This window comes from Sceloporus occidentalis, unplaced genomic scaffold (assembly GCF_023333645.1).
Source record: "Sceloporus occidentalis isolate IW3139 unplaced genomic scaffold, rSceOcc1.0.p SCAF_47, whole genome shotgun sequence".
NCBI lineage: Eukaryota > Metazoa > Chordata > Lepidosauria > Squamata > Phrynosomatidae > Sceloporus > Sceloporus occidentalis.
The window spans coordinates 5,289,963-5,315,171 of NW_028317027.1; the positions used below are offsets into that span (position 1 = coordinate 5,289,963).

At 39.5% G+C, this 25,209-nt stretch overlaps 1 protein-coding gene across 1 annotated transcript; it reads left to right on the top strand.

Moving 5' to 3' along the window:
• Nucleotides 1-24,927, top strand: LOC149289267 (GRIP and coiled-coil domain-containing protein 2-like). Its single transcript, XM_089490908.1, has 24 exons — nt 1-6; nt 3,706-3,762; nt 4,526-4,610; nt 4,849-4,916; nt 5,956-6,060; nt 6,603-8,241; nt 8,665-9,408; nt 12,233-12,322; nt 12,726-12,826; nt 13,347-13,445; nt 13,706-13,825; nt 14,632-14,796; nt 15,328-15,432; nt 16,066-16,228; nt 16,500-16,600; nt 16,718-16,795; nt 16,928-17,065; nt 19,374-19,495; nt 20,394-20,570; nt 21,402-21,619; nt 22,509-22,700; nt 23,447-23,586; nt 24,136-24,337; nt 24,857-24,927. Exons 1-24 carry the CDS (start codon nt 1-3, stop codon nt 24,925-24,927), a joined length of 4,986 nt encoding a protein of 1,661 aa, XP_089347034.1.
• Nucleotides 24,928-25,209: the final 282 nt, after the last annotated feature.

Below are 25,209 nucleotides of genomic sequence, written 5' to 3' on the forward strand. Positions count from 1 at the left end.
ATGGAGGTGAGAATAAGGCTTTTCGGTTATATATGAGGGTTTTTGTTAAGTTGTGCCGCATGGACGGCGGTTCCCCTGTGTTGGCAGAATTATTTGAAAGACTGCCTGTTCTTTGGAAGTTATTTAGATAAATACTCCATGTCAATGCTCTATTACAGTTTAAATGCCATGGGTATCAGTAATAAACTAGTAGAAATCGGCGGTTATATTGTTGTCACGTTTATTAAACCCTGTAGTGATTGTTTTGTGACTGTGTGTGTCTTGAGGATGTTTCCGACATGGGGTATTTATTAATATTACATGTATGATTGTAATATTCCCAGTGTGACCAGGCATGTATTAGATGCATAGACTAAAGTCTAATGTTCCATTCTACCACTGAAAAATAAAATGGATATAGCCATACTGGTCCAAGGGAAAATCGAGTCATTTTAGTTGATACCTTTTTAAATGTGGGCGAGGATACCCATTACAGCTCTATTGTCTGTACGTAATACAAAAGCAGCCTAAAGGGTGCTTGAAAAACCTGTTTTAAAGTACTGGACGAAATGCAAGGTGTAAACGAAACGTATGCTCAAGCCTAGTGCCCTAAATGCCACTTAAAGGCACGTGCCCCTGTGTCCCAGGCAGCCCTTTAAACAAAGAATACATGTTAACAACAGTTTAATATTCTGGAGAGTAATACGTATTAAGCTACTTCAAAGTTTACTTTGCTATGTCTCCCTTCAGCTTTCTCATTTAGTGAATTTTATAACATTTTGAGAAATTGGGATCTGGAAACAAAATATTCAGTCTTTACAAATATATAAATTTTGCAGAGCTGGTATAAATGGGAGAAACTAGCAAAAGATATATACTGGTTAGCATGCCCTGATTTGGAAACCGCCATATATGCCTATATGGGTTTCATTTATTTTAAGTTTTTGTTTTTTTTTATTTCTCTTTTTTAAGCCCTACCTTATCTAAAAAAAAACCTCCCACTAACCAACTACACTAAGAACCATTAAATGTATATAAAAAAAACCCTTGTTGGTAAACCACTTTTTAAAGTAAAAAAAAGTGGGAATTATTTTTTTAATAAACCCTTGGAAACACTGTTTTTATTTTGTTATTTGTTTTTTGTTTTGACTGTCCTGTCTCTGTCAAGCTCACGATAACAGTGAGAAGAAGAGCGGCAGAGACAGACAGAGCTTACAAGCATTGCCTTTGTCATCTGACATTACCGTGCATTCGACCGGCTTTAGAAACCATCACATGCAGGGAAATGATTGTAGACTGAACACTCGGGTCATAAAGCAGTTAACAACGTTGGCGCACAACCCAAAAATCAATCAATGCTGGCTTTCCGAGCAGGAGCCTAATAGTACCAAACATACAGAAACTCACCTGCACGCCTAAGTTGTCAAAAAAATCTGTCACTAGTTTAATATGTAAACAGTGGCTATATAGAAAACACCCAGACATATGCATGTAACATATCTACAGAGAACTGCGTGGGTCTCATGCTGGTTCTCTGCTTTTGTAACACACTCCTATTTCACACGTATGCGGAGAACAGATCTCTCTTGTAGTGCTACCGAAAGAAAAAGACGTTTAGTTGACAGCTTTGTAGATGGTGTTTGTAGTGAACACAGGGGTGGGTTCGCTGCTACAGTTTAATAAGGTCCTTGTTTTGAGCAGTTATGGTCCCAAGACAGTTTCCTGGAGTTGGTGTAAGATTCCGTTCCTCTGAATACTCTGGAGGTTTTGTATGCTTTGAATTTCTAGTTTTGATGTTCATATGTTTGTAATTGTGCGATGTTGAAGCTTACCGTAACACCGCTGTGAAACATCGAAGACTTTAATTGTATTAAGTGTAGGCTTTATTCATTAAAGAGAAAATTGATAGACTAGTGGTTTCAGTTCCTTGATATCTCTACACATTATGAAGGCCCATCCTTGATGAACTTTGCTTTCGCCAATGTCTCCTTGCGTATTAAGCTAATCATTATACAGGGCCTGCTCAGTCCTTCATGCTGGAGAAAGCTGCCAGTGTTGCCCCTTTATAATAAATAGTGAAGTGGCGGAGCTGCAAAATCTCTTTAGTGAATAGACCTAGTTGTGAACCTGTCTCCTGTTTTAATGTCTCCATATCTAAACTGTATCTGGCATAAGGTTTTATTCACTAATGCGGGATCAAAACCAACTTCAGTATGCCTGATGAAATCACAATTCACCTGCAAATAAATCCACTTTGTTGGTTTATGTGAGCTTAATTTCCTCCTTTAGTAGTGTTTTACATATTTTTCCTTGTGGTCTTGTACCATCCAATTATTACCGTATTTGCTCGATTATAAGACGACCCTGATTATAAGACGACCCCCCAAAATCTGAATATTAACTTAGGAAAAAAGAAAAAGCCTGAATATAAGACGACCCTAAAGGAAAAAAGTTTTACCAGTAAATGTTAATTCATGTAAACTATTTTTTTAAATAAAAGCTATGATTGAGAAAAATATTTTTTTTGTTTTTATTTCCTTGTATTTTCCAACCTGTCCCCCAGTTACGCACATCTGCCCCCAGGCTTGCCACACCAATATGGCACTGTGGCCCATGATATGCCTTTTAACCCTCTATATGCCACTGTGCCCCATGGTATGCCTTTTGACCCCCTATGTGCCACTCTGCCTCCAGAAATGCCTTATACCCCTATATCCCATTCTGGCATTTAGGGGGTTAAAATGCATATTATGGGGCAGAGTGGCATATAGGGAGGTATAAGGCATTCCAGGAGGCAGTGGCATTAAGGGAGTTAAAAGGCATTGTATAGAGCACTCTATAAGGCATTTCAGGAGGCAGAGTGCTCTATTAAATGCCCCCTTAACGCCACTCTGCCTCCTGAAATGCCTTATAACTCCCTATATGCCACTCTGCCCCATAATATGCCTTTTAACCCCCTAAGTGCCAGAGTGGCATATAGGGGTATAAGGCATTCCAGAAATGCCCTATGTCCCCCATTTAACACACACACGCGCACACGCACACACACTTACCGGTGCTTCCAAATTCCTGCTGTATTGCCGGGGCAGCGGGTTGACGTCTCCTTCCGCTGCAGCCGGAAGGAGGTGGAGTTGGCAGCGGGGGGTTGTCTGCGTCCGTCGCGGATACCTTTCCCGGCTGTCAGAGATCAGAGTTCCGGCACCTGTGCGGGGAACTCTGATTTCTGACAGTCGGGGAAGGTATCCGCGACGGACGCAGACAACCCCCGCTGCTAGCCACACCTCCTTCCGGCTGCAGCGGACGTTGTCTACGCGGATCGCGTAGACGTCAACCCGCTGCCCCGGCAATACAGCAGGAAGCACCGGTAAGTAAGTGTGGGGGGGGGAGACAGGAGGATCCAGGTCCCCTGCAGCTGTGCGGGGGATCTGGATCTTAGTCTCATAATCAGACCTCTATTTGAGGTCTGATTAGAAGACGACCCCGATTAGAAGACGAGGGGTATTTTTCAGAGCATTTGCTCTGAAAAAAACCTCGTCTTATAATCGAGCAAATACGGTATTTTACATTTTAGTATTTTATTAATTCAGGAAATTCATGTTTTATTTAAGAGTTAGTAATGGATGCAGTGGTATACTGTATTTAAATTATCCTAGAACCGATTTGCAATGATATGAAACCTGTTTTGAAGTCCATTAAACCACTTCTAACCAAAGGTCTTCTCCACAGGACACTGGTCAGGATGGGATCTCATCCCCAGCAACCCCAGGAGCAAGCAAATCAAAGGTGATAGGGATTTTTTTGTATATGTACTGTTATGGAGCTTGATGACGCTGTAATAACAGAAGCTAGTTTTATAGAATTATTGTATGTATACCTTGTCAGACCTAAATCCCACTCAGCATATAGAGACAATGAGTTTACATAGTCATATACACAGCGCTGGGCAAACCATGGATGCCAGGTTGGCATCGTGTCTGGAAATCGCTCCCTGGTGCCTGGGATGTACGCCTGGTACTGGTTCTTGGCTGCAGGGGATCACTGAGGCGTTCACAGCACCCGGGTGCCTGTGTTATATGATCCTGCGGTATAAGAGAGGCAGCGATGCAGACAGGTTAGAGGGAGAGTAATGTGTGTGTGTGTGTGTGTGTATATGTATAGTAGTGGAGTCATTGTGTGTACTGTAATGTTGGTGTGTGTATGTTTTGTGCCACAATTAGTGTGTTTTAGTTGTATGTTAGCACATATGATGGTGTGTGTTACTGTATGGCATTAGTGTGAGTGAATGTCAGCATATAGTGTTACGGTGTGTAGGGTGTCGGGGTTCAAACTAGGTCGCTTTTATATTCACATGCATTTTTTTAAATTAATTTCTGTAGCACTGTTCACAAGAGGCACAATACAAAATTGCCAATAATATTAAATTGCCAATATACAAAATATTCTGAATTTGAACATTGTATAATCTACTGGTACAGAAGGGAACTCTGGTGCTGTGGGTTTACAATCCAATGCAGTCTTAAAACACACCGACCTTTGCATTTTGCAGCTGGACACATTACCTAAAGAAGATCTCATAAAATTTGCAAAGAAGCAGATGGTGGTTATTCAGAAAGTTAAAGGAAGATGCTCAGGTGTGACCCTTTTTTTCCTATTTTGTTTTCAGGTTGTGATTTATTTATTATTTTACCTACTTTTTTGTGTTTTCTTTTAGGGATTACATATTCTTTTGCTCTCTGTTTTTCTTTCGTAATTTCAAGCCTTGTTAAAACACAATTACATGTGTTATATCTGTGTGTACAGTAAGTGGGAATACCACCGAATAGTGTTCAGGGACTATTTCTTTTTACTTGAACATAACTTATTTTACAGACCTGGAGAAAGAAATCGAGACACTCAAGTCAAGACCTGTCGCAGAAGGAACTGATGATGTTGTGCAGGTAAATAAACCCTTTTCTTACCTCCTGTATTAGCTGCACTTTTATATTTAGCAGTACAGTATGTTTGTAGTCAAACCAGCGAACTGGTATTCACTTACTTAAACTAAGCACTATTCACCATGCATGGACAGTAAAGAGCAAGTATTTTGCTATATGGCTATTGTCTTTGGTGGTCAAAGTTAAGTTTCTACATTATGAGAACTGCTACTGTGTACTTGGAGTCTCTCTGACAGTTGTCTGGGTTTACATACATGACTATATCACCTTCCAATTGTGTATGTAAAATATACCCAAATGTTTATCAAGCACAATATGTATGTGCAACTTTTCTTATTTTTTACTTTACTATATACACTAAACATCAGGTTCCTACATTTGCTTAACTGCAATTGTGTTGTATTCACATGTTTCCAGTAGGTTTGTGGTGTTGCTTTCACTTGTAGCACCAAGAGACTTTAATGCGTATGATAGGTGCTTGGTCACTTTAAATTTTTGTGTGATCTGTTTTTCAAACGTGGGGAGATTCTGCAGAATCCCACCGTATGCGTGTGCTAAATGCCCTGCAGCAGATGCATTGGGTTGAATTTGTCTCCCTGCCTGTAATGTTGTACTCTCTAGTGAGCTTCAGGGCTGGTTCTACTAAACACTGAATGCAGGGGTATGTGTAGACCCCAGTGCACATGTGTTACGTCTTGCAATTGATTTCAGTGCTTAAGCAACCAATCAGTGGCAAGAATTTTGAGATCATGGAGACAAAAGGGCAGCATGGCTATAACTTCTGTCTAGTTTTTTTTCTTCATATTACAGTACTCGCAGAATATTTTAATATGCATTATTATATAGTAGGAGTGTCAGGGACAATAAACTGTCCCTTTAAATCATATCTTTGGAAAACAAGCAGCAGCTATAGGTAAACTTTAAGGAAAGCAAATCTAAATAAAGTGTCTTATGTGTGCTTGCAGGCTAACAATGTCTGTGGTATAGTTAGCAGTTTGTGAACAGTTTGCTAACTATTATGGTATTCTCTCTTACTTACCAGGCGCTGACAGAAAAGTTGAACTCTGTTCTGTTGGAAAAGGGAGAAGCCCAACAGCAATTAGTTGTCCTGAAGAAAGAATTTGCCAAAGCAAAACACGATGCAGAGGTAGTTTTTTGTTTGAATGTTTTTTTAACCCCCCGCTAGACTGTGACGCATTATACAGTTTAGGATATTCTTTTTAGCCCTCTTGGCAACCTACAGGTGAGCGTTGCAGTCTTGTAAACGGAAGACTAGTCTGAAAAGCTATATCCCTCCTTTTAATGTGGCTTTTATAAAGTTATCTGGCGTTAAAAAGTTGTTAAATACTTATACAGTTATTTTAGTTTTTACGTAAGGGGCAGAGTATAAATTGTAGAATAATCTAATTAGAACATCTGCTAGCTATCTAAATTCTGAAATGGAAAGCAAATGTTTAAGGCTAGAAATGACATCTCAGTTACATAGATGAGATTTGCGATACAAGTCTTCCATTTACAATAACCCAATTTCCCCTTTATATGGGTTGCTTATGTAAAATAAATAATTTACAATTAAAGTATTTGGATATTAGATGTAAAGTAATTAAAGGTATATGTTATGCATATACATACATTTTTATATATGTGCTTAATATAAAGTTTGTTTTTTTTCTACTAATTTATACTTAGAATTCTGCCAGGAAAGCAACTGAGTTACAAGAACACTTGGAAGAATCAAGAAACAGTTTTTCCAAACAAATAGAATCCCTAAACTATGAACTGACACAAAGTCAATGCAAGCAGAAAGAAGAGGTGGACTTGCTGAAGGAAGAGCTGCAAAATTCCCTTGAAAAGCAGATGTCTCTCTCTGATGCATTACATGAACATGAAAGCCAAGGAGTTGAGGTGAAGGACCTGAAGGAACAGATTCAGAATACCCAGACTGCTTATGAAGAGCAGATAGCAAGTTTGCACAAAACTTTAGAAACTGTCACCAAAGAAAAAAATCAGGAAATTGGCAAGCTCAAGGATGCTAACACCTCTTGTTCTGAAAAGTACAGTAACGAGGTCCAAAGTCTTCATGCAGAACTTGTGAACCAGAGAGCACTACACCAGGAGGAAGTGACAAACCTCATGAATCAACTTGAGGCAGCAGCAACGCTATATGAGAGCGAGCAGCAGAAAATTCAAGTCTTGTGCAACCAACATGTGGAAAAAGAGAAGATGTTGATGAAGGAAGTTGAAGCAACTAAGGAAAAATATGACCAGGAAATTAGACTCTTCAAAGAAAAGCCAGAGGAAAACAGCAGCACTTCTGTTAATGCACCATCAGAAGGTGATAAAGTGGCACTTTTAGAAGGTATTCTAAATGGGTTGGAGTCTCAGCATGCTATTCTAAAAGATGAGTTAACATACACTAACAATGTGAAGATAAAACTGGAAATGGAGGTACAACACTTAAAGAGTGAGTATTTTCATGAGCGAGAGGAATTGGAATTCAAGATAAATGAACTCCAACTTGCTATAGAAGATTACAACAGTTTGATAGAGAAGCTAAAGTCTCAGCTTCAGGTCACAGAAAAGGATTATGACAGACTAAGGGCTCAGCACCAAGAAGGTATTCACGCCATGAGGGAACAACACAAGAAGGAAATAGCAGAGATGAAACAAGCAATAACATCTGTCTTTGAAAATGAGAGATTAGGATTTGTGAATGAAATAAAGGTTCTCAAGGAACAATGTGACAAACTTCAACAAGAGAAAGATGAGGCAGTAAGTAATTATGAGTCCATCCGGGAAACACTAGTTACCTTTCAGACAGAGCTTGGTGAATCTGCTGGAAAGATTAGCAAGGAGTTTAAAGCACTCAAAGCGCAACAGGCCACAGATGTCCATGAGCTTCAGCAGAAGTTGAGAACTGCATACAATAACAAGAATGACTTAATGGAAACTGTGAATAGGCTACAGGCCGAATCAGAGCTCTTATTGGCCAAGCAAAGTGAATGCGAAGAACTTCAGCTTAAAGTTAGTCACTTGCAACAGAAGAACGAAGAGGTTATGACATCACTCTACCAAAAGGAGGAAATGCTAAAAGACATGGAGAGTAAAATGAGTCAAACTACTTTGCAAAACACTGAGATTGATTCTAGTATTAAACTCTCAAGTGAGGAAATCCATAAACTACAAGATACATGCAAGAGTGAGCAGGAGAAGAACTTGGCCTTACAGCAGGAGGTAGAGAACCAGGCACAACGCAACATGCAGCTGAAACAAACAGTTGATGAATTGACAGAACAACTACAGGAGTCTGTGCGCAGCAAAGACCAGAGTCAATGTGAAATTGAATGTCTTCAACAGAAACTGGAGGTATTGATACTTGAGAAGGAAAAGGTGGTGCTTGAGTTACAGGGTGTGTGCAAAATAGAGCAGGAACTAAAAGACCAAGCAAAACACAACGCACAGTTGAAACAAAATGTAGCTGAATTGACAGAACAATTACAGGAGTATGTGCGCAACAAAGAACACAGTCAATGTGAAATTGAAAGCCTCCAACAGAAATTGGAGGTATTGATACTTGACAAAGAAAAGATGGAGGTCAAGTCACGGAATGACTTGACCTCCATGAAGAGCGAGCAGGAAAGGAATTTGGCTTTGCAGCAAGAAGTTGAAAATCAGGCAAAATGTAATGCGCTATTGAAGCAAGCCGTAAATGAATTGACAGAACAACTCCAGGATTATGTGCACAACAAAGACCAGCATCAACATGAAATTGAAAGACTTCAACAACAATTGGAGGCATTGATACTTGACAAAGAACTCATGGAAGCCAAATCACAAAAGGGTCACGATGAACTATTAAGTCTTCGTGAAGAAAAGAATACTTTGAGAGGAGAACTGCATAAAGTCGTAGCTGAACATGAGGGTTTAAGAGAGGAGCTTAAAGAATTAAAAAATAGATTTCAGCTGCTTACAGAAGACAAAGAAGAAATGACAAAATTGCTTGAAAGTGAAAAGAGCCATATGGAAGCCATGAAACTTCAGATTCTTGTTCTCACTCAAACACTGTCAATTGAGATCACCGAACAAGATCTAGTTCCTATGCTTCAAGCCGTCAATGCTGCGGTGCATCAACTGAATGAAACAAAACAACAACTGGTCTCGCAGGTAAATGAGAAATCGGTACAGCTTGACAGACTGCGAGAGGAGTCTGATTCTCAATGCACAGAATTAAGAGACTTATTAAGTGATTATTCTAAAGAAAAGGTGCTGTTGAAGGAAGAGCTAGAGGAAACGCTTGCGGACAAAGAAGCTTTGCAGAGAGACTTGCTCGAAATGAAAAATGCTCTTGAAAAGGCAAAGCTTGAAAATCAGGATCTCCTTTTACACGTTGGAAAGATTTCTGCTGACCTGGAGAACATTGAGAAACTGAGCAAAACGGAAACCATTTTGGAGTCTGGCCATAAAGACCGAGAAAGCTCAGCAGAAAGGGAGTCCGGTATTCAAACACTCGTAGCAGAACTTGCCTCTGTTAAGGTGAGTGTTGGATAGATTGGATGTGTATAAAAAATCATAGCACACTTGGAAAGGAGTAGAAGCTTTCCAAAGGGGTGCAGAGACGCCGTTACCTGTGGTTTGTGGAAGGCATGTGTGCTATGGGCAGCAAATACACTATACGGTTGAGCTCTCTCATGGGTTGGTAATAAGTACTGTACTTGGGCTTAAAATATTATGTTGGGGGTAGTTTACAGTCATAATGAGAAAAGTATAGTTAAAATGATACCATTTATTGGCTAACTGAGAGTTTGATTGCGAGCTTTCGAGACCAAGTTGTTAGGTCCCTTCCTCAGGCATTAATGAAGCTAACACAGACTTATCTAAATACAAAAGCACAATTCGCACGTTAACAAAGACTTTAGATAAACACAGAGGTATTGGGGAATTTGTTCAGCAGTAAATTAGTTGGACAGATCCAATGGCCAGATAAGGTTCAATCAAAGCATCGTTGGTCAGTTCACTCCCTGGTTAGAGGGGCCATAAAACCATTAGACATATGCCAGATCCATGAAGGTGTCAAATGTTCCCAGGAATAAGTTGTTTGTAGTAAATTCGAATTGTGGGAGGATTAATGGTTGGTGATGTTATAATGGGAGATGAATTCTCTGTCTCTGTTGAGGCCAGTAATTAGGGTATTAAAACGGTATATTAGTTTGATCTCCCATATCTTTCTCTCCCTCTGGGTGCGGAACGATCCCATCAGTACTGACAGCTTCACATCCTGAATGCTGTGTCCAGGCTGACAGAAGTGTTCTCCAACAGGTGTATCTACTTTTTTCTGTTTGATGGTATGTCTGTGGGAATTAAACCGTTTGTGTAATGCTTGGCCTGTTTCCCCCACGTACATCGCTGTTGGGCATCTAGCACACATGATGAGGTACACCACGTTAGATGATTTGCAGGTAAAGCAGCCATTGGTTTTGTGGTGTAAGTGTGAGCCGGGTATCTGTATTTCATCTGTGGGAAGGATGTGTGCACAGGTCTCACATCTCTTTTGTTGGCAGGGAGAGGTACCATTTGCTGTTCGCCTGTGAAGGGTGCTCCTCACTATACATTGTTTGAGATTGGGAGGTTGTTTGAATGAGAGCAGTGGGGGATGTGGGAATATCGTCCGAAGTCTTTCATCAGTGTGCAAGATTTCTTGTAGTTCCTTTGAGATCTTGCGCAGGGCTTCCATTTGTGGATTATAGGTGACCACTAATGGTACTCGATCTCTTTTTTGTGGCTGCTGGTATCTCAGGAGGTTTTCTCTGGGGATATTGATGGCTTTCTGTATTTGGGAGTCTGTGATTTTTGTACTGTACCCATGGTTTATGAATTCCTCCCTGAGATTCTGGAGGTGTTTATCTCTGTCCATAGGATCCGAACAGATGCGGTTATATCGAATAGCTTGACTGTAGATGATTGAGTTTTTGGTATGTCTGGGATGGAAGCTGTTGTGTTTCAGATAGGTTGGTCTATCTGTTGGTTTGCGGTAGAGTGAAGTCTGAATGGACTTGTTCTTTATGTAGATGGTAGTGTCCAGGAACTGGATGTTAGTGCGGGAGTAGCTCAGTTTCAGCTTTATAGTGGGATGAAAGGCATTGTAGCCTTCATGAAATCTGAGGAGTTCCTCTTCGCTACCAGTCCAGATGATTAGTATATCGTCGATGTAGCGGAGATATACCAGTGGTTTGTTGTGGCAGGTGGAGATGTGTTTGTTGTGGCAGGTGGAAATCTTGCACACTGATGAAAGACTTCGGACGATATTCCCACATCCCCCACTGCTCTCATTCAAACAACCTCCCAATCTCAAACAATGTATAGTGAGGAGCACCCTTCACAGGCGAACAGCAAATGGTACCTCTCCCTGCCAACAAAAGAGATGTGAGACCTGTGCACACATCCTTCCCACAGATGAAATACAGATACCCGGCTCACACTTACACCACAAAACCAATGGCTGCTTTACCTGCAAATCATCTAACGTGGTGTACCTCATCATGTGTGCTAGATGCCCAACAGCGATGTACGTGGGGGAAACAGGCCAAGCATTACACAAACGGTTTAATTCCCACAGACATACCATCAAACAGAAAAAAGTAGATACACCTGTTGGAGAACACTTCTGTCAGCCTGGACACAGCATTCAGGATGTGAAGCTGTCAGTACTGATGGGATCGTTCCGCACCCAGAGGGAGAGAAAGATATGGGAGATCAAACTAATATACCGTTTTAATACCCTAATTACTGGCCTCAACAGAGACAGAGAATTCATCTCCCATTATAACATCACCAACCATTAATCCTCCCACAATTCGAATTTACTACAAACAACTTATTCCTGGGAACATTTGACACCTTCATGGATCTGGCATATGTCTAATGGTTTTATGGCCCCTCTAACCAGGGAGTGAACTGACCAACGATGCTTTGATTGAACCTTATCTGGCCATTGGATCTGTCCAACTAATTTACTGCTGAACAAATTCCCCAATACCTCTGTGTTTATCTAAAGTCTTTGTTAACGTGCGAATTGTGCTTTTGTATTTAGATAAGTCTGTGTTAGCTTCATTAATGCCTGAGGAAGGGACCTAACAACTTGGTCTCGAAAGCTCGCAATCAAACTCTCAGTTAGCCAATAAATGGTATCATTTTAACTATACTTTTCTCCTGTTTTCTCAACGGCTAACACGGTACAAAACCTTTTTATCAGTCATAATGAGGGATTATGATGGGAAACAGATTCATTTATTTTGCATTCAGTGCCATTTGTGAGTTCATAGAATTGTTCATTTTACAGGACTTACTTTCAAAATCAAAAGATTTGGAACTTCAGCAACAGTCATGCATATCAGAACTTCAGAACAAAATAGGTATGGTTAATCTGTTTTGCGAACCTGCCACCTAAACACCTGCAATACGATTTTGAATTGGCAGACTATGATGGCCAGTTAACAGTTCTACAATATTGCTTTGATTCTGCATTGCAGATATTCCACTTTTCACACTAGTGCACATAAATGGTACAACATAAGTGTAGTTGGTATACCTGTGAAGCAATAATGTCCCTTACATGTGCTATGTTGCAGAATGTGGTGCTTTTATTAAGTGGCTTGTAATTCATACTGTAGGCAACACTCTATATGTGCTGTTCAGTTCAGTATACTTGTCTTGAGAAACATTTTACAAATACCTCTAAAATATAAAATGCTGTTTCCCAGAAAGTCTCAACGTGATTCTACATGTATATATACTTTAAGATTTTCCCTCATGTAGAAATTATGGAGAAAGAATCTAAAGAAAAAGAAGAGAAAAGCAATAAGATCAAGGCAGTGGCTGTTAAAGCAAAGAAGGAGTTAGATGCTAATAAGAAGGAGGTAAGCCATCTTACATATATTATCATATTTTGTAATTTCTGTACAAAGAATATGCTGTGGGGGAAAAAAAAATCGGGGTACCAACATCTGGTAGCTATGATCTGTTCTACACTTGTAAAATCACGTAGAATAGGCAAAAATGTCCAATTTCACACTTTTAGGTCATTTAGTATTGCTTGTGTTTTGTAAGTAGTGCAACCTGATTTACAGTATTGGTACTGTTGACATGCAGCCATGATTATTTGTGGGTGATCCTCCCTAGCCCAGCACAAGCCTGTCCGATCTTGTCCACTGGTTGGCAAAAGTCCTTGCGTGCTACTGTATGGACATGCCGATAGGTGTTTAGGCTGGCTTGTCAATAGTTAAAAAAAAAATTCCTGTCCTTGAAGCTGTTCTCCAACCCAAGCTAACTGGCCCATTAAAACAGGTGTATTCAAATATGTTTTTTTAATATTAGTAATAATATTGTTAGTACGTAATGTATGTTTGGGAACCTAAACATATTTTTTCTGCCAAAAAGGTTCAGTCAGCAAGAGAGGAGCTGGAAAAGTTGAAGGCAGAAAGAGACCAGATGACGTCTGCCATGAATGATCTTGTGAAAGCAGCTGAGGGGTATCGGGTACATACGATTATTTTTTTTCTTACAGTAAGCTATAGAGCTAAGGGAAAATGTAAAGGCACTTGTAAAATAGTCTGGGTTCACAATGTTGCTATTTGGAGCAATGGTTTGCCAGGACTGTAGTATTAACTGTTTTCGTTAACCGTTTTGTAGTGTGCTTCTGTGTGTGTTTTGAACCCATCTTCACAGATTTACATTAAGTAGATCATCTGCATGTATGTCTGTGTTGCTTACGCTTGCAGTATGTTCTTTTTTTGTAGAATCTCTTGCGGGAATATGACAGGCAAGCAGAGCAGCTGGAAACCGAGAAGGGGCGAGCAGACAATGCAGAGCATCAAGTGGAGGGCCTGTGCCGACAGCTTTCTGCAGCCTCTCTTGAGGTGAACTACATCTCCTAGCTTTATAAACGTGTCCTTTCTTTTTAATTAACATTCACTGTATCTGACTTGCCATATTTCATGGCTCACAAGGACACAACTTAATTTAGTCTAAATCATTTACCGGGTATGTTCTGCTGCAATCATGCAGTCTTCAAGGATTCAGTATGGTTGACTTCACATAAGGGAAGGCCAAAAACAATTTCATTAAAAGGGCCTTGGGTAAACAACACGTTTGTAAAAGAATATGGTTACTGGTGTTAATAAACTACCCATACACTTATATCGATCTACTTATCTTATGGAGGAGCGATCCAAACCAGAAATCTTTTTTTGAATAATAACTCTGTCTTCAGTCTTTTAAGTGGTAACAAATTAAAGCAAGATTTCGTCTATCTTAACTCTGAAAGAGATGCTCTTTAATATCATATGATAGCTGCAGGGTCCCTTTAAATTCCCAAGGGATGTCCCCCTTGTACTCGCAGATTACTTTAATAGGTATTCTTCTTTAGTAGGGGTGTCAGGGGCAGTAAACTATCCCTTTACGCAGGCAGGTTATAATAATCAAGGGACACACGGGTCATTATCATTTGTATCTAAAAGCTCATACTTTGTATCTCGACTACTTTTAATTTGTTCCCCTATAGAGTGAAAATAAACGGAGCTTCGTTACTTTAAAACTAGAATCAAACTAGATATGTTTTAATTTCATGAACGGGGCAATTTTTAATTGGCCTTCAATAAATGATGCATTCATTTTCTATACAGCTATTTTTTATTGAAAAAAAATATGTATTTTTATATTTCAGCAAGAAAGGCTTACATCTGTAAACGAAGACTTCACAGCTCGTGTGGAAACCTTGCAGTCTAATACAAAGATGCTAGAAGCACAGATTTTAGAGATGCAGCGAGCCAAGGCTGCAGTGGATAAAGAACTGGAAGCTGAACGATTGTTGAAGGAGCAAAAGATAAAGGTACGCATTCAATTGATTTGTGATACCGTCAAAAGGTCAGCTGTCTCTTTTTTTACTTGTGTATTTGTAACACTTATCTTTTTTTATGTATCTTTGTGTTATGTTAATGTTGTGGGTCAAGAGTCTCTTACACTGAGCTTTTATGCATAAAGGCAAAACATTGTCTGCCAGCACTTGATTTCAACTCCAAAAAGCACAAAACTAAAATTCCCTAACAGGCTTTAGAATTCTTTGACGCAATTCAGATTTATTTATAGCTGGCTGGCTGCACTGTGCTGTTGAGACATCCTTATTATAATAAACAGTTATGTTGTACTGAAGTCGCCCTGTCTGTAATTGATTTAGTTAAATGCATTCTAGTATAGATGTAACCAAGTAGAGGATTATTTGAAATAATGTGGCGCTATTGAAAGTAAAAAAAAAAAAAAAAAAAAAAGGGACTATACTAGATCATTAGGTCTGACCTTCAGACGGCATCAGCAGCTTCATTATTATGGTCTTCACCTGTACTGTTTTTACTTTTCATTTTAGGATCACTGTGGTGCACTAAAACAAATTGAGGATCTTCAGGCTCAGCTTCAGAAAGAAAAGAAACTGCTTCAGAAAACCATGCAGGAGCTGGAGCTCGTCAGAAAGGTAATCTAGTGAAAGTGTTTTTAGGTGTAATATTGCTCACTGTACCTAGAGGGATACCAACTCCTCATTGACGGGGCCCAGGAGAGGCCAAAAACCTACCACTGGGGTTGTTGCTTTCCAAGTTTCATATAATTTCAGTTTGATACTGCCCTTGAGTATGGGGCTAGTTCGAAATACTGAAGGAGATTTTTCTTCTGTAATTCCACATGTGAGCTAAAACTTGGCACTTTACCCACCAGAGGGCAAGCTGCTAAAGTTCTGTTTTCAACCTTATTTGTATGTAATATTTAGTGTTCTAAATCACTTGTGTTTAATTTTGGTTGTGGTATGATCTAGGAGTCTAGGTAATACGTTACAAATGGGTCATGGTGTATGGTTACATGTTAACGCCCCACCCCAGGAGTTAAAGGTCCCTACGAGCGACCAATAGACCGCTCTAACACTGTGGACACTTACACACCGAATCTTGTACTGCAATACAGTAGACATACTGACTCTGGCACTATACATTTACACACAAACACTGACTCCGGTACTATACATATGGCACACTCACTCTGACACTATAGTATACACACTCGCATACACTACTCACCCTCTCTTCTGCTAAACTAATGAACTGTGTTTTCTTAGGACGCTCAGCAGAGCACCTTGATGAATATGGAGATAGAAGATTATGAGCGCTTGGTTAAAGACCTCAACCAAAAGATTGCCAATAAGAGTAGTCAACTGGAGGACTTGGAGCAGGAGGTTCATATACAGAAACAGAAACAGACCACGCTACAAGAAGAAATATGTAAGCATGTTTGAGATTGATATAAACACACAGAATGGGAAGAAAGCTCGTTGTGTGCAGTAATTACTTGTCAATGCTGTATGGCATGGTATGAATTTTATAAAAACTATGAAGTCTAAATTGCCTGCCATCCCCTCCTTTAAATTGTATATGGCCAAGTGGCTAATTGTTTGAAAATAAGATACCAACAATCGGCTTTGGAAATGAATATTTATAATAAAATGGTTAGCTTTAGAGGATGACCATGTTTACATTTCTACTCTGTCTATAGCTTCACTGCAGACAATTCTGCAGCAGCATGAGGAGCGCAACACAAAGATGAAGCAGTTATTGGTGAAAACCAAAAAGGAGCTTGCAGATTCAAAACAAGCTGTAAGTATGCTGTTGTGTGCAAGTATGTTGGATTATTGGGGGTTTCATTTGCCATAGGGGTGTCTTTTATTCAAACTGACCAGAAATTGCTAACTTTTAAACATCATTTTAAAATAGGAGTCTGACCAACTCATTATCCAAGCATCGCTGAAGGGGGAACTGGAAGCAAGTCAGCAGCAAGTGGAAGCATATAAGGTGAGCTACATTCCCTGACCCATGAGTAAATCTGGCAGAAGAGTCCTAGATAAAAAAATATAAAGTTCTCTTACTATAAACTAGTAAGTGATGGGTTTCTGCTTTCTTTTACATCTCACTCTGCTGTTTTAGATTCAGGTGGCAGAACTGATGTCTGAAAAGCACAAAGTACAGGAGCAGCTGAGGGCCTTGTCTGAGCAGCACCAACGTGCCACCAACACCTACCAGCAAAAGCTGTCTGCCCTTCAGGAGGAATGCACGGCTGCCAAGGTATCTGCATGTTCCCCGGCTGTACCTTTTTAATCCACTCATAAACTCCTTCGCCTTTACCTTTCCCACTTCAGTTTTTGTTGTATCCAGTTAAAGAAAGCATAAAAGCTGTAAAACGGTGTAGGTGCAAATACGAAAGCATCCTAGCACAACCATGTCCTGTAGTTATCTTCAATTACTTGATCTTTGTATCAAGAGTATGGGCGGAAGCAGAATCATGCCTGGTCATCTGCTTGAATTCCACTTTTCAGGGGCTTTAAACTATGTGTGTCCCAATAGGGTGAAAATGCGTGTGTTTCGCCAGTGGTGTTGTATATTCACACAATTCTCCTCTGAGGCTTTAAATTGGACATGCTGTTCAACGTTGTCAAAGGGGTTAACATACATGTTTCTTTTTTCGGGACAAGCACATCTTGACTTCTCCTCTAATGGGCAGTAATGAAATAAAACATCTGGCTTGTGTGAGATCTAATTATAGAAATGCAGTCATGCTGGCAGTGGATTCCAAGACCGTTTACGTTCCAGATTAACCTCCTTTACCGCAAAGCGACCCCCATTGTCTGTTAGGTTTCCTCCAGCACTGCGGTAGTTAAATACATTCCTGCACGCTAAGTAACCGGAAAATGTATTAGTATGGATTATGTTGTAGCGATATGACACGCAGATTCATTACTAAATGTAACTGCGATATGAAACAACCCTGAACAGCGCTGGATGCTTGACATGAAGCATTATGCACACTGTAATTGTTTTTATGGCAAACAGTAGGCATGCCTTCATCCATGGTAAGAGCTTTTGCCTGCAGTGATCCCATGATGGAATATGGAATTGGGATGGGGATGCAAAGTATTTCATCGCAGTTGCAAACACAGCTTAGCTATTAGTATTCTAAGGAATAGAGGGTGCAATAGAATATAAGTATATATATATATATATATATATATATATATATATATATATATACTATATATGTAAATAGACATTTAAAATGCCTATGTTGCTATACTGCTACTAAGTGATTGGACCCAGTATTGCCGGTTGACCATTGAGTGCCACATTTCCACTCCATTATCACCACAGACGCTAGCAATTTGCTATTGACTTAAAGGAAGCACCCTTGGTAGATGTAAGATAAAAACATAGTTTCTGCCCTATTCCAGTTGCTTACAAAGTATATTAAGAGACCATACAAAGTGCGGGTTTATGCCGTCATGTAGTTTTGTAAAGTGCTGACGTGGAAGATGGACTTAAAATAAATCTTCCAAATTTAACCCCAGAAATGGTAGCATATCTGCGTCACCAGAAAAGAAAATATCAGTCTGATCTGCAATATAATGGAACTCTTTATTGTGACGTTAATACTGAAGTCTGTAAAGCGTGTCCAGTAAGCGTTGACAGTAAGGATACTTGCGCTCTTGCGTAAAAAGGCACATCTGCTTTCTGTTGACCCCAATGCTTCCTGTAGGGCGATAGCGCTTCTATCATCCTCTCCTAGCCCCGCATTACATTGGAAAGTTCCCATGGCTCTGCGGGATTCATGTACACAGGATGTTTAAAAGTTAAACAATCCCAACCAAGCCCTTCATTGCTATAGCTGCATCCAGGGGAATGTGTGCATTTTTGCATGTAAGTTTTTAATGGAAAGTAAATAACTGTTACTTTCGCGTTAGTGGTTAAGCATGAATAAAATACTGGACTAGTCTCAACTGTGACCAAATAGAGATGTTACCATCATTTTACATAGAACTGATTGAAGGAAAGAACAAAATTGAAGGCACGCACCAGCCATGATATGCACTTTAATGTGAAAGTTGCATGGCGCATAAAAATTTGCATGATGTCCCCTTCATAAATGCATAGAGGGGTTCTACAGAATGCCCTTGCCTGCCCCTTTCACCCCTTCCCCGGTTATTTTGTGTGCGGGGGTAAATACAGTGGTAAGGGGTCTGTCCAGGTCCACATGCGCATGCAGGGAAAGTGATCCCATTGATTTCAGCTGTGGAGGAGGGCAGCTACAACCGCAGGGCTGCAGCTTCCCTCTCAAGTGTTTTTGGTTTTGTGTTTTTGTTTTGTAGAGGGCATATTAAAGTACTGTAGAGGAGGGGTATCATGTATGTTAAGCTGTCCCTTTTAACAATGGGCTTGGATAACATGTTTTAACTATATCTGTGTTAATTAGAAAAGCAGCGCGTCGCATTAAGGACTGGAGGTTGTATTACTGCCATGCATTTGTAATGGAATTTTGTTTGTTTCTGTTTATGCTTCATTGTCGTATGTTTCCTGGGAAGTAAATATTTTTTCCCTTCAGGCAGAGCAAGCCACGGTGACTGCTGAATTTGAAAGCTACAAAGTACGCGTCCATAATGTCTTAAAGCAGCAGAAGAACAAATCTGCATCACAGGCTGAACAGGAAGTCTTCAAACAAGAGCGGTAAATGGCTTATTTGGCTATAATTTATTTTTTATTTTTTCTACTGCACCAAGACATTTTGCAGTGTTGTGGATGTGATAATAGATTACTAATATGTCAAACATCAAATCCAGCACGCTTCTCCTACAAGAAATCCTGAACTGGTCATTCATGATACTTAGTGGAGTCCATGTCAGTAGTGTTGGTGGTGTAGGTGCAAGTATATAGAAATGAAGATCTGAGAAATAATATATGCAGACTTGATCACCTCAATGGTTCTGCTGTCAAATTCTATGTAACTATGTTAATCCTAGTGAGCTTCTACCAGAAGGGCTGGCCCTGCAGAACGTGTAGCTCATATTTCAAAGAAAATGTCACAGATCTAACTTATTTTTTGGTAAGAAAGCCCTTCTTTCAGGTGAAACTTAAGATGTACCCTTCATAATGCATAATGAAGTCATATACTCAATTCAGAATTTTGCCTTAAATCTGTTTTTATCCCTCTGTGGATCAACATTACATCTGCATGTACAATTGTACCCACATTGCCTGTTTGCAATGCTTGATATACTTTAAATTGGTAAATAATTAAAACGTTTAAATTGGTAAACATTAGTACCTTGTTAGTACCTTGCACATCATGCATTTGGAACATCAACATTAAAACTTACCCAGTGTGCAGTAGCCATAGCAAGTTTTCCCGACGTTGGCCTGACGGATGTAAATTGTAGCCTGTGCTTGACATGGAAGTACCACCGGTTTTCCACTTTTCTGTCATTAAGAGATTTTAGGTAGACTGCCACACCCTGGGTAAAAAGTTTCCTGTCCATTTGTGGCCAAAAAACCTGAAAATTTTTACTATCATTTTTTTTTTAAAAAGTGAGTATTTTACTTTTTCACTTACCTTCTGTATTTTAAGAGAGCATCTGCAGTCAATGTTGGACCAAATAAAAGTCAAACTCCAAGAAACTCAACACACTCTCCAGATTAACGCAGTCGAGCTGCAGACATTGCAGTCAGAACATGACGTCCTCCTTGAGAGACACAATAAGATGCTGCAAGAGACTGTTACAAAGGAGGCAGAGCTACGAGAAAAGTGAGTTGGTTACATTGCTTTGGAATATTGTTCACCAGAAATGTCGGGTTTTTTTGATCTTTAAGAGCTGCAAACCAGTTTCACTTAAAATAGTTTGTGCTATGTGTAGATATGTTTAATAAAAATGTAAGGTACATTTTCTCTTAGGTATGTCCAATGTCTCCTGGCTTCAAGTAAAAAAAAAAAAAATGCAAATGGCAATTAATCGTCCTAATCACTAACAAGGATTGTTCTCTAAATTCTCAAGGTGCTAAAAATGTAAAAGTGTCATCAGTGCACTAATTATGCATAAAACAAAGACCAGCCCTATACAATTTATGCAATTCCAGAATTTCATATGTGTGTGTATAGCAACATGTACCGTTCCAATGCTCTACAATGGGTAGACAGAACCCCAGTAACAACGAATGCACTGGATAACTGTTTAGACGTACAGCAACAAAAGGTGTGGAGGGGTCCGGCAGTACCCAGCTGACAAAACACCAGTTCATCGTCCTGCTACTTGGGCCAGTTTGCGTACTTAATGCACTGAGTACCCTAGAGCGTGGTCTCCCAGGTACTGATTAAATGTTAAAATAACACATGCTGGGGAGAACTCAGTTACCTAAATTCATATCCAATCCAAATTTAAAGAGCAGCTCTTGTTAAATGCAGACTGACAAAGTGGTGTCTCCAATGTGGAAGACTTGCACCTCTTTGTATGCATGTCGACTGTCTCTTTTGTTCATTGTATGCACTCACTATATTAGGAGTCAGTATTGCATAGTCAATGTATTATTGCTAATTTGGGATATTCCAGCATACATTAACTGTATGTTAAATGTTTTTAAGGTTATCTGCAGCACAGTCAGAGAATATGGTTTTGAAAACCGAGCATGCGCAGACTGTCAGTCAGCTTTCTTCTCAAATTGAAACTCAGAGGAGCAACTTCAGGGACCAAGTAAGACACATGCAAGAGGACCATAGGAAGACTGTGGAGACCCTACAGCAGCAGTTGTCTAAAGTGGAAGCACAACTCTTTCAAATTAAGAGTGAATCCACGGTGGCAAGTAAGTTTTAGAATAATAAAATGCAACTGAATTTGTAATGTTCCTTTTATATGTACTGAACTACTGGTTGTCATGTGCCGAAGGGTCAGCCTGTTACCAACAGAATTTTTACATCCCCAACCAGTCCCCTAAAGATCACACATCAACAATTTTCTTTGTTTTCCAGCCCGATATGTTTATTAATTAGATCTGTCAAGATCCTTTAGTTGCTGCTTAATTGTTAACAGTAATATTTTCTTAGAGCTATGCATATATACTCAGCTGGGGAGACTGTGTGGGAGACAAATAAAAATAACATCTGTGTTTTCCTTTCTATAGAAGAATGTACATTTTTATAGTGCTTTCGAAATAGAGCAACGATCTTTAAAGGGACGCTCCAACAATCCTAGGCACTTTAATGAATACGATAGCCAATGATGGATTCCTTAGAACCCCCACCTTACACTCTTTACGGGTGTTTTTGGTTTGCATGAGATGTATTTGGCTGAACACATCTCTTTACTTGATAGTTGAGGAGCACTGTCCCCTTTCTTCATTGCTATGGCTGTGTAGGAGAACTGGTTATCTAAATGTTGCAAAAATGGCACTGACATTTGAATTCTATACTTCTATGATAAAATTATTTCAGTGCACATTAAATATTAGTCATGTAATGAAGCTAGTAAACATGTTGCAATTATATGATCTTCATGTGTATATATACACACATTATACTAAAATGGTAGTCAGCCTAACGTTTGGTTTGGATTACAGGAAGCCCTACCACATTAGTTCAACTATAAGTATTAAATGACAGATTGTAGTGACTAACATCATAAGAATGTGGAGGTTTCTTCATAAATTGTAATACATGTTTAATGCTGTACTATATATTCCCTCTTTTTTCTAGATCCAACAGGTTCCCAGCAGTCAAAGGGCCTACGGGAAAGGAGAACAAATGACCTTCCTCTCCTGGATTTGTACTCTTTGGCCAGAGAAGAGGGTGAAGGAATGGAGACAACAGATACTGAATCAGTGTCTTCAGCTAGTACCCATGTAGCATCACTAGAACAGCTTCTCAATTCCTCTGAAGCAAGACCTGGTATGTATATAATTCCATTTGCAAATGTATTTAATGTATAGATTTTGAGTGTTAAAGTAGTGTTAAAGGGAAGAAAACGTGTGGTTGGAGGCATCCACATTGTATATACTTTGCTGAATCTGAATGTTTCAGAGTGTACACACAAATACTTTTATCTGATGTCCAGATCAACAAGGGGAAAACTTGGCACACTGAATATATATAATTTAACCTGAACCATACCGCTGCATTGCTGATTTGCAATCATTGCGATCAGCCAGCAGGGGGAGCAATAGGGGAGGCCATCAGGGTCTAGTAAGACCCTGTGGGGGCCTTAAGTCTGGTGGATGTCAGCAGTGATACCTACCGAAGGGCATCCCCGGTCGTGTGATCAGGCATTCCTTGAATAACAGTGTACTGGCGCTCACACCCAGCACTGTTACACATGATCGATCAGCAGGAAGCCAGCTATGTTGGTTTCTGCCAACACGGGACAGTTGTTGATAATGGGCCTGAAAGTCTTAAATGGACACTTTAATGCATCATAAGCACTTTATTGGATATGGGAGCTGATTAACCGAATTAACATGTAGCTCCCCCTTGCAAATGTTGGAGATGGCTTCTCCCTAAAGTGTTTTATTTATTTTTGTTAAGTGCATGTGGGGGGACTTTTATGTGCATTCATTGTTCAGTGTTATCCTTGGAGTGTCCCTATAAGGTAATATTCCTGTTGCTTTCTTGTAATTTTCCTCTAGATAAAGTTATAGAGACTCCCTTGTGGCAACCCGAATTTTCTAAGGAGGAATTGTCTCAGATGCTCAATACTACATCAAAGAGCGTGGACCATTTGAGTGGGCTTCTTCACGAGACTGAAGCAACTAATGCCATCCTTATGGAACAAATTACAGTATGTATTCCATTCCACCTTCTATAATGCTGAATATTAAAAAGGCTTGTCTCATAAACATTGGCAATCTAATGACATACACTTCATTACAGACACAGTGTTGTGTACAATTATTCTGGTGCCGTTAATAAATAAACCCAAATAGTAACATCCTTCCCCTCCAGAGCTAATTAATAGGTAAACCTCTGTCTATGCTTTGCTGTATGCTACAGAGAACGGGTACACGGCTATACAGGTTTGGCTTTTCCCCAGGTGCCTCTGGTAAACAAACTTCGTCTGTAGTGTTGAGTGATGAAGTCAATCTAGCTCAGACTTCTTTTCTCCTGAACTCTATTTTAGTCCTTTGTTTGGTTTGCACACCTCTACTTTAAGTTTATTTTGATTATTGTGTATTTTTTCCCTTTATCTTTTCCTTATCACACAAAATTAAACTGGTTTATACTGACCACTGTCAAAGATTGCCCAATCCTTGTGTGAGATGGAGGCTGGAGAAAATCTTCTATAAAGGCTAACATTAGTCGTACTTGCCTTTTTTTTTTTTTCTTATAGCTTCTTAAGAATGAAATTAGACGCCTGGAAAGGAATCAAGAGAGAGAGAAATCTGTGGCAAACCTAGAATACTTGAAGAACGTGTTGCTGCAGTTCATATTTCTGAAGGCCGGTAGTGAGAGACAGAGGCTTCTTCCGGTCATCGACACCATGCTGCAGCTGAGTCCAGAGGAAAAGGGGAAACTTTTTGCCATAGCTCAAGGTAGGACAGACTGTTAAATTAGTTTTTTGGGGCTTTTTTTATGCTCTTCTGTTAAAATGTATGTAGGCGCTGTGATCTACTTCATTAACCGATGACAAACATCGTTGAAATGGGTTATCAATCTTTCACTGAATGTCTCTTCTCAGCTGAAGAAACTGAATATTAATGAAAAATCTGGGTCCCAAAAGAATCAATTTTGGTTATTTATGTCAATCTTCTTAAAGTTAAAGAGATTGGCATTCTTAAATATGCATTCAGCATTCGTATACACATACAATTTCCTGGTGCTTACTGCTGAACCAACATGATGCCCATTATATAAATAAAAAGCTGATTGTGGACCCAGGTAGCGCAGAAGCCCTAGGTGGAATCAAGGTTCAGCATACAACCTATTCTCTGCTCTTGATACCAGTTAATATCGGTAGGGAGCCTGCTTGTTTTATTTTTGGGGTTTTTTTTTGTATTTCTGTTGATGTATAACAGTAATCCCAAGTTTTAATAAACATCTGTATTTAAAAGGTGAAGAAGAGTCTGCCGCGCGACCCGCTGGTTGGGCTTCCTATCTGCACAGCTGGTCAGGACTCCGGTAGTTCTAAGGATGTGAACAGATGAACAAGACATTCCAGGATTGCACTATGAAGATAATTATTTTCTTCATTTTCGTTTGCACCATATGTTGTAAACATATATTTTCTCCTATTTTGTGTGTTAAAAACTATGTTGTCTTTAATATGGTTTCAGTTAACTCTGTCACATGAAAGATGTTTGTTTCAGAGTGCCTATAAAACTGTGAATAGAAACTTCTCTATAAGGAAGCTATTGGGACTATGACCTTTTTAAACACATCCATAAGAAGCACAGAATGTTTTATT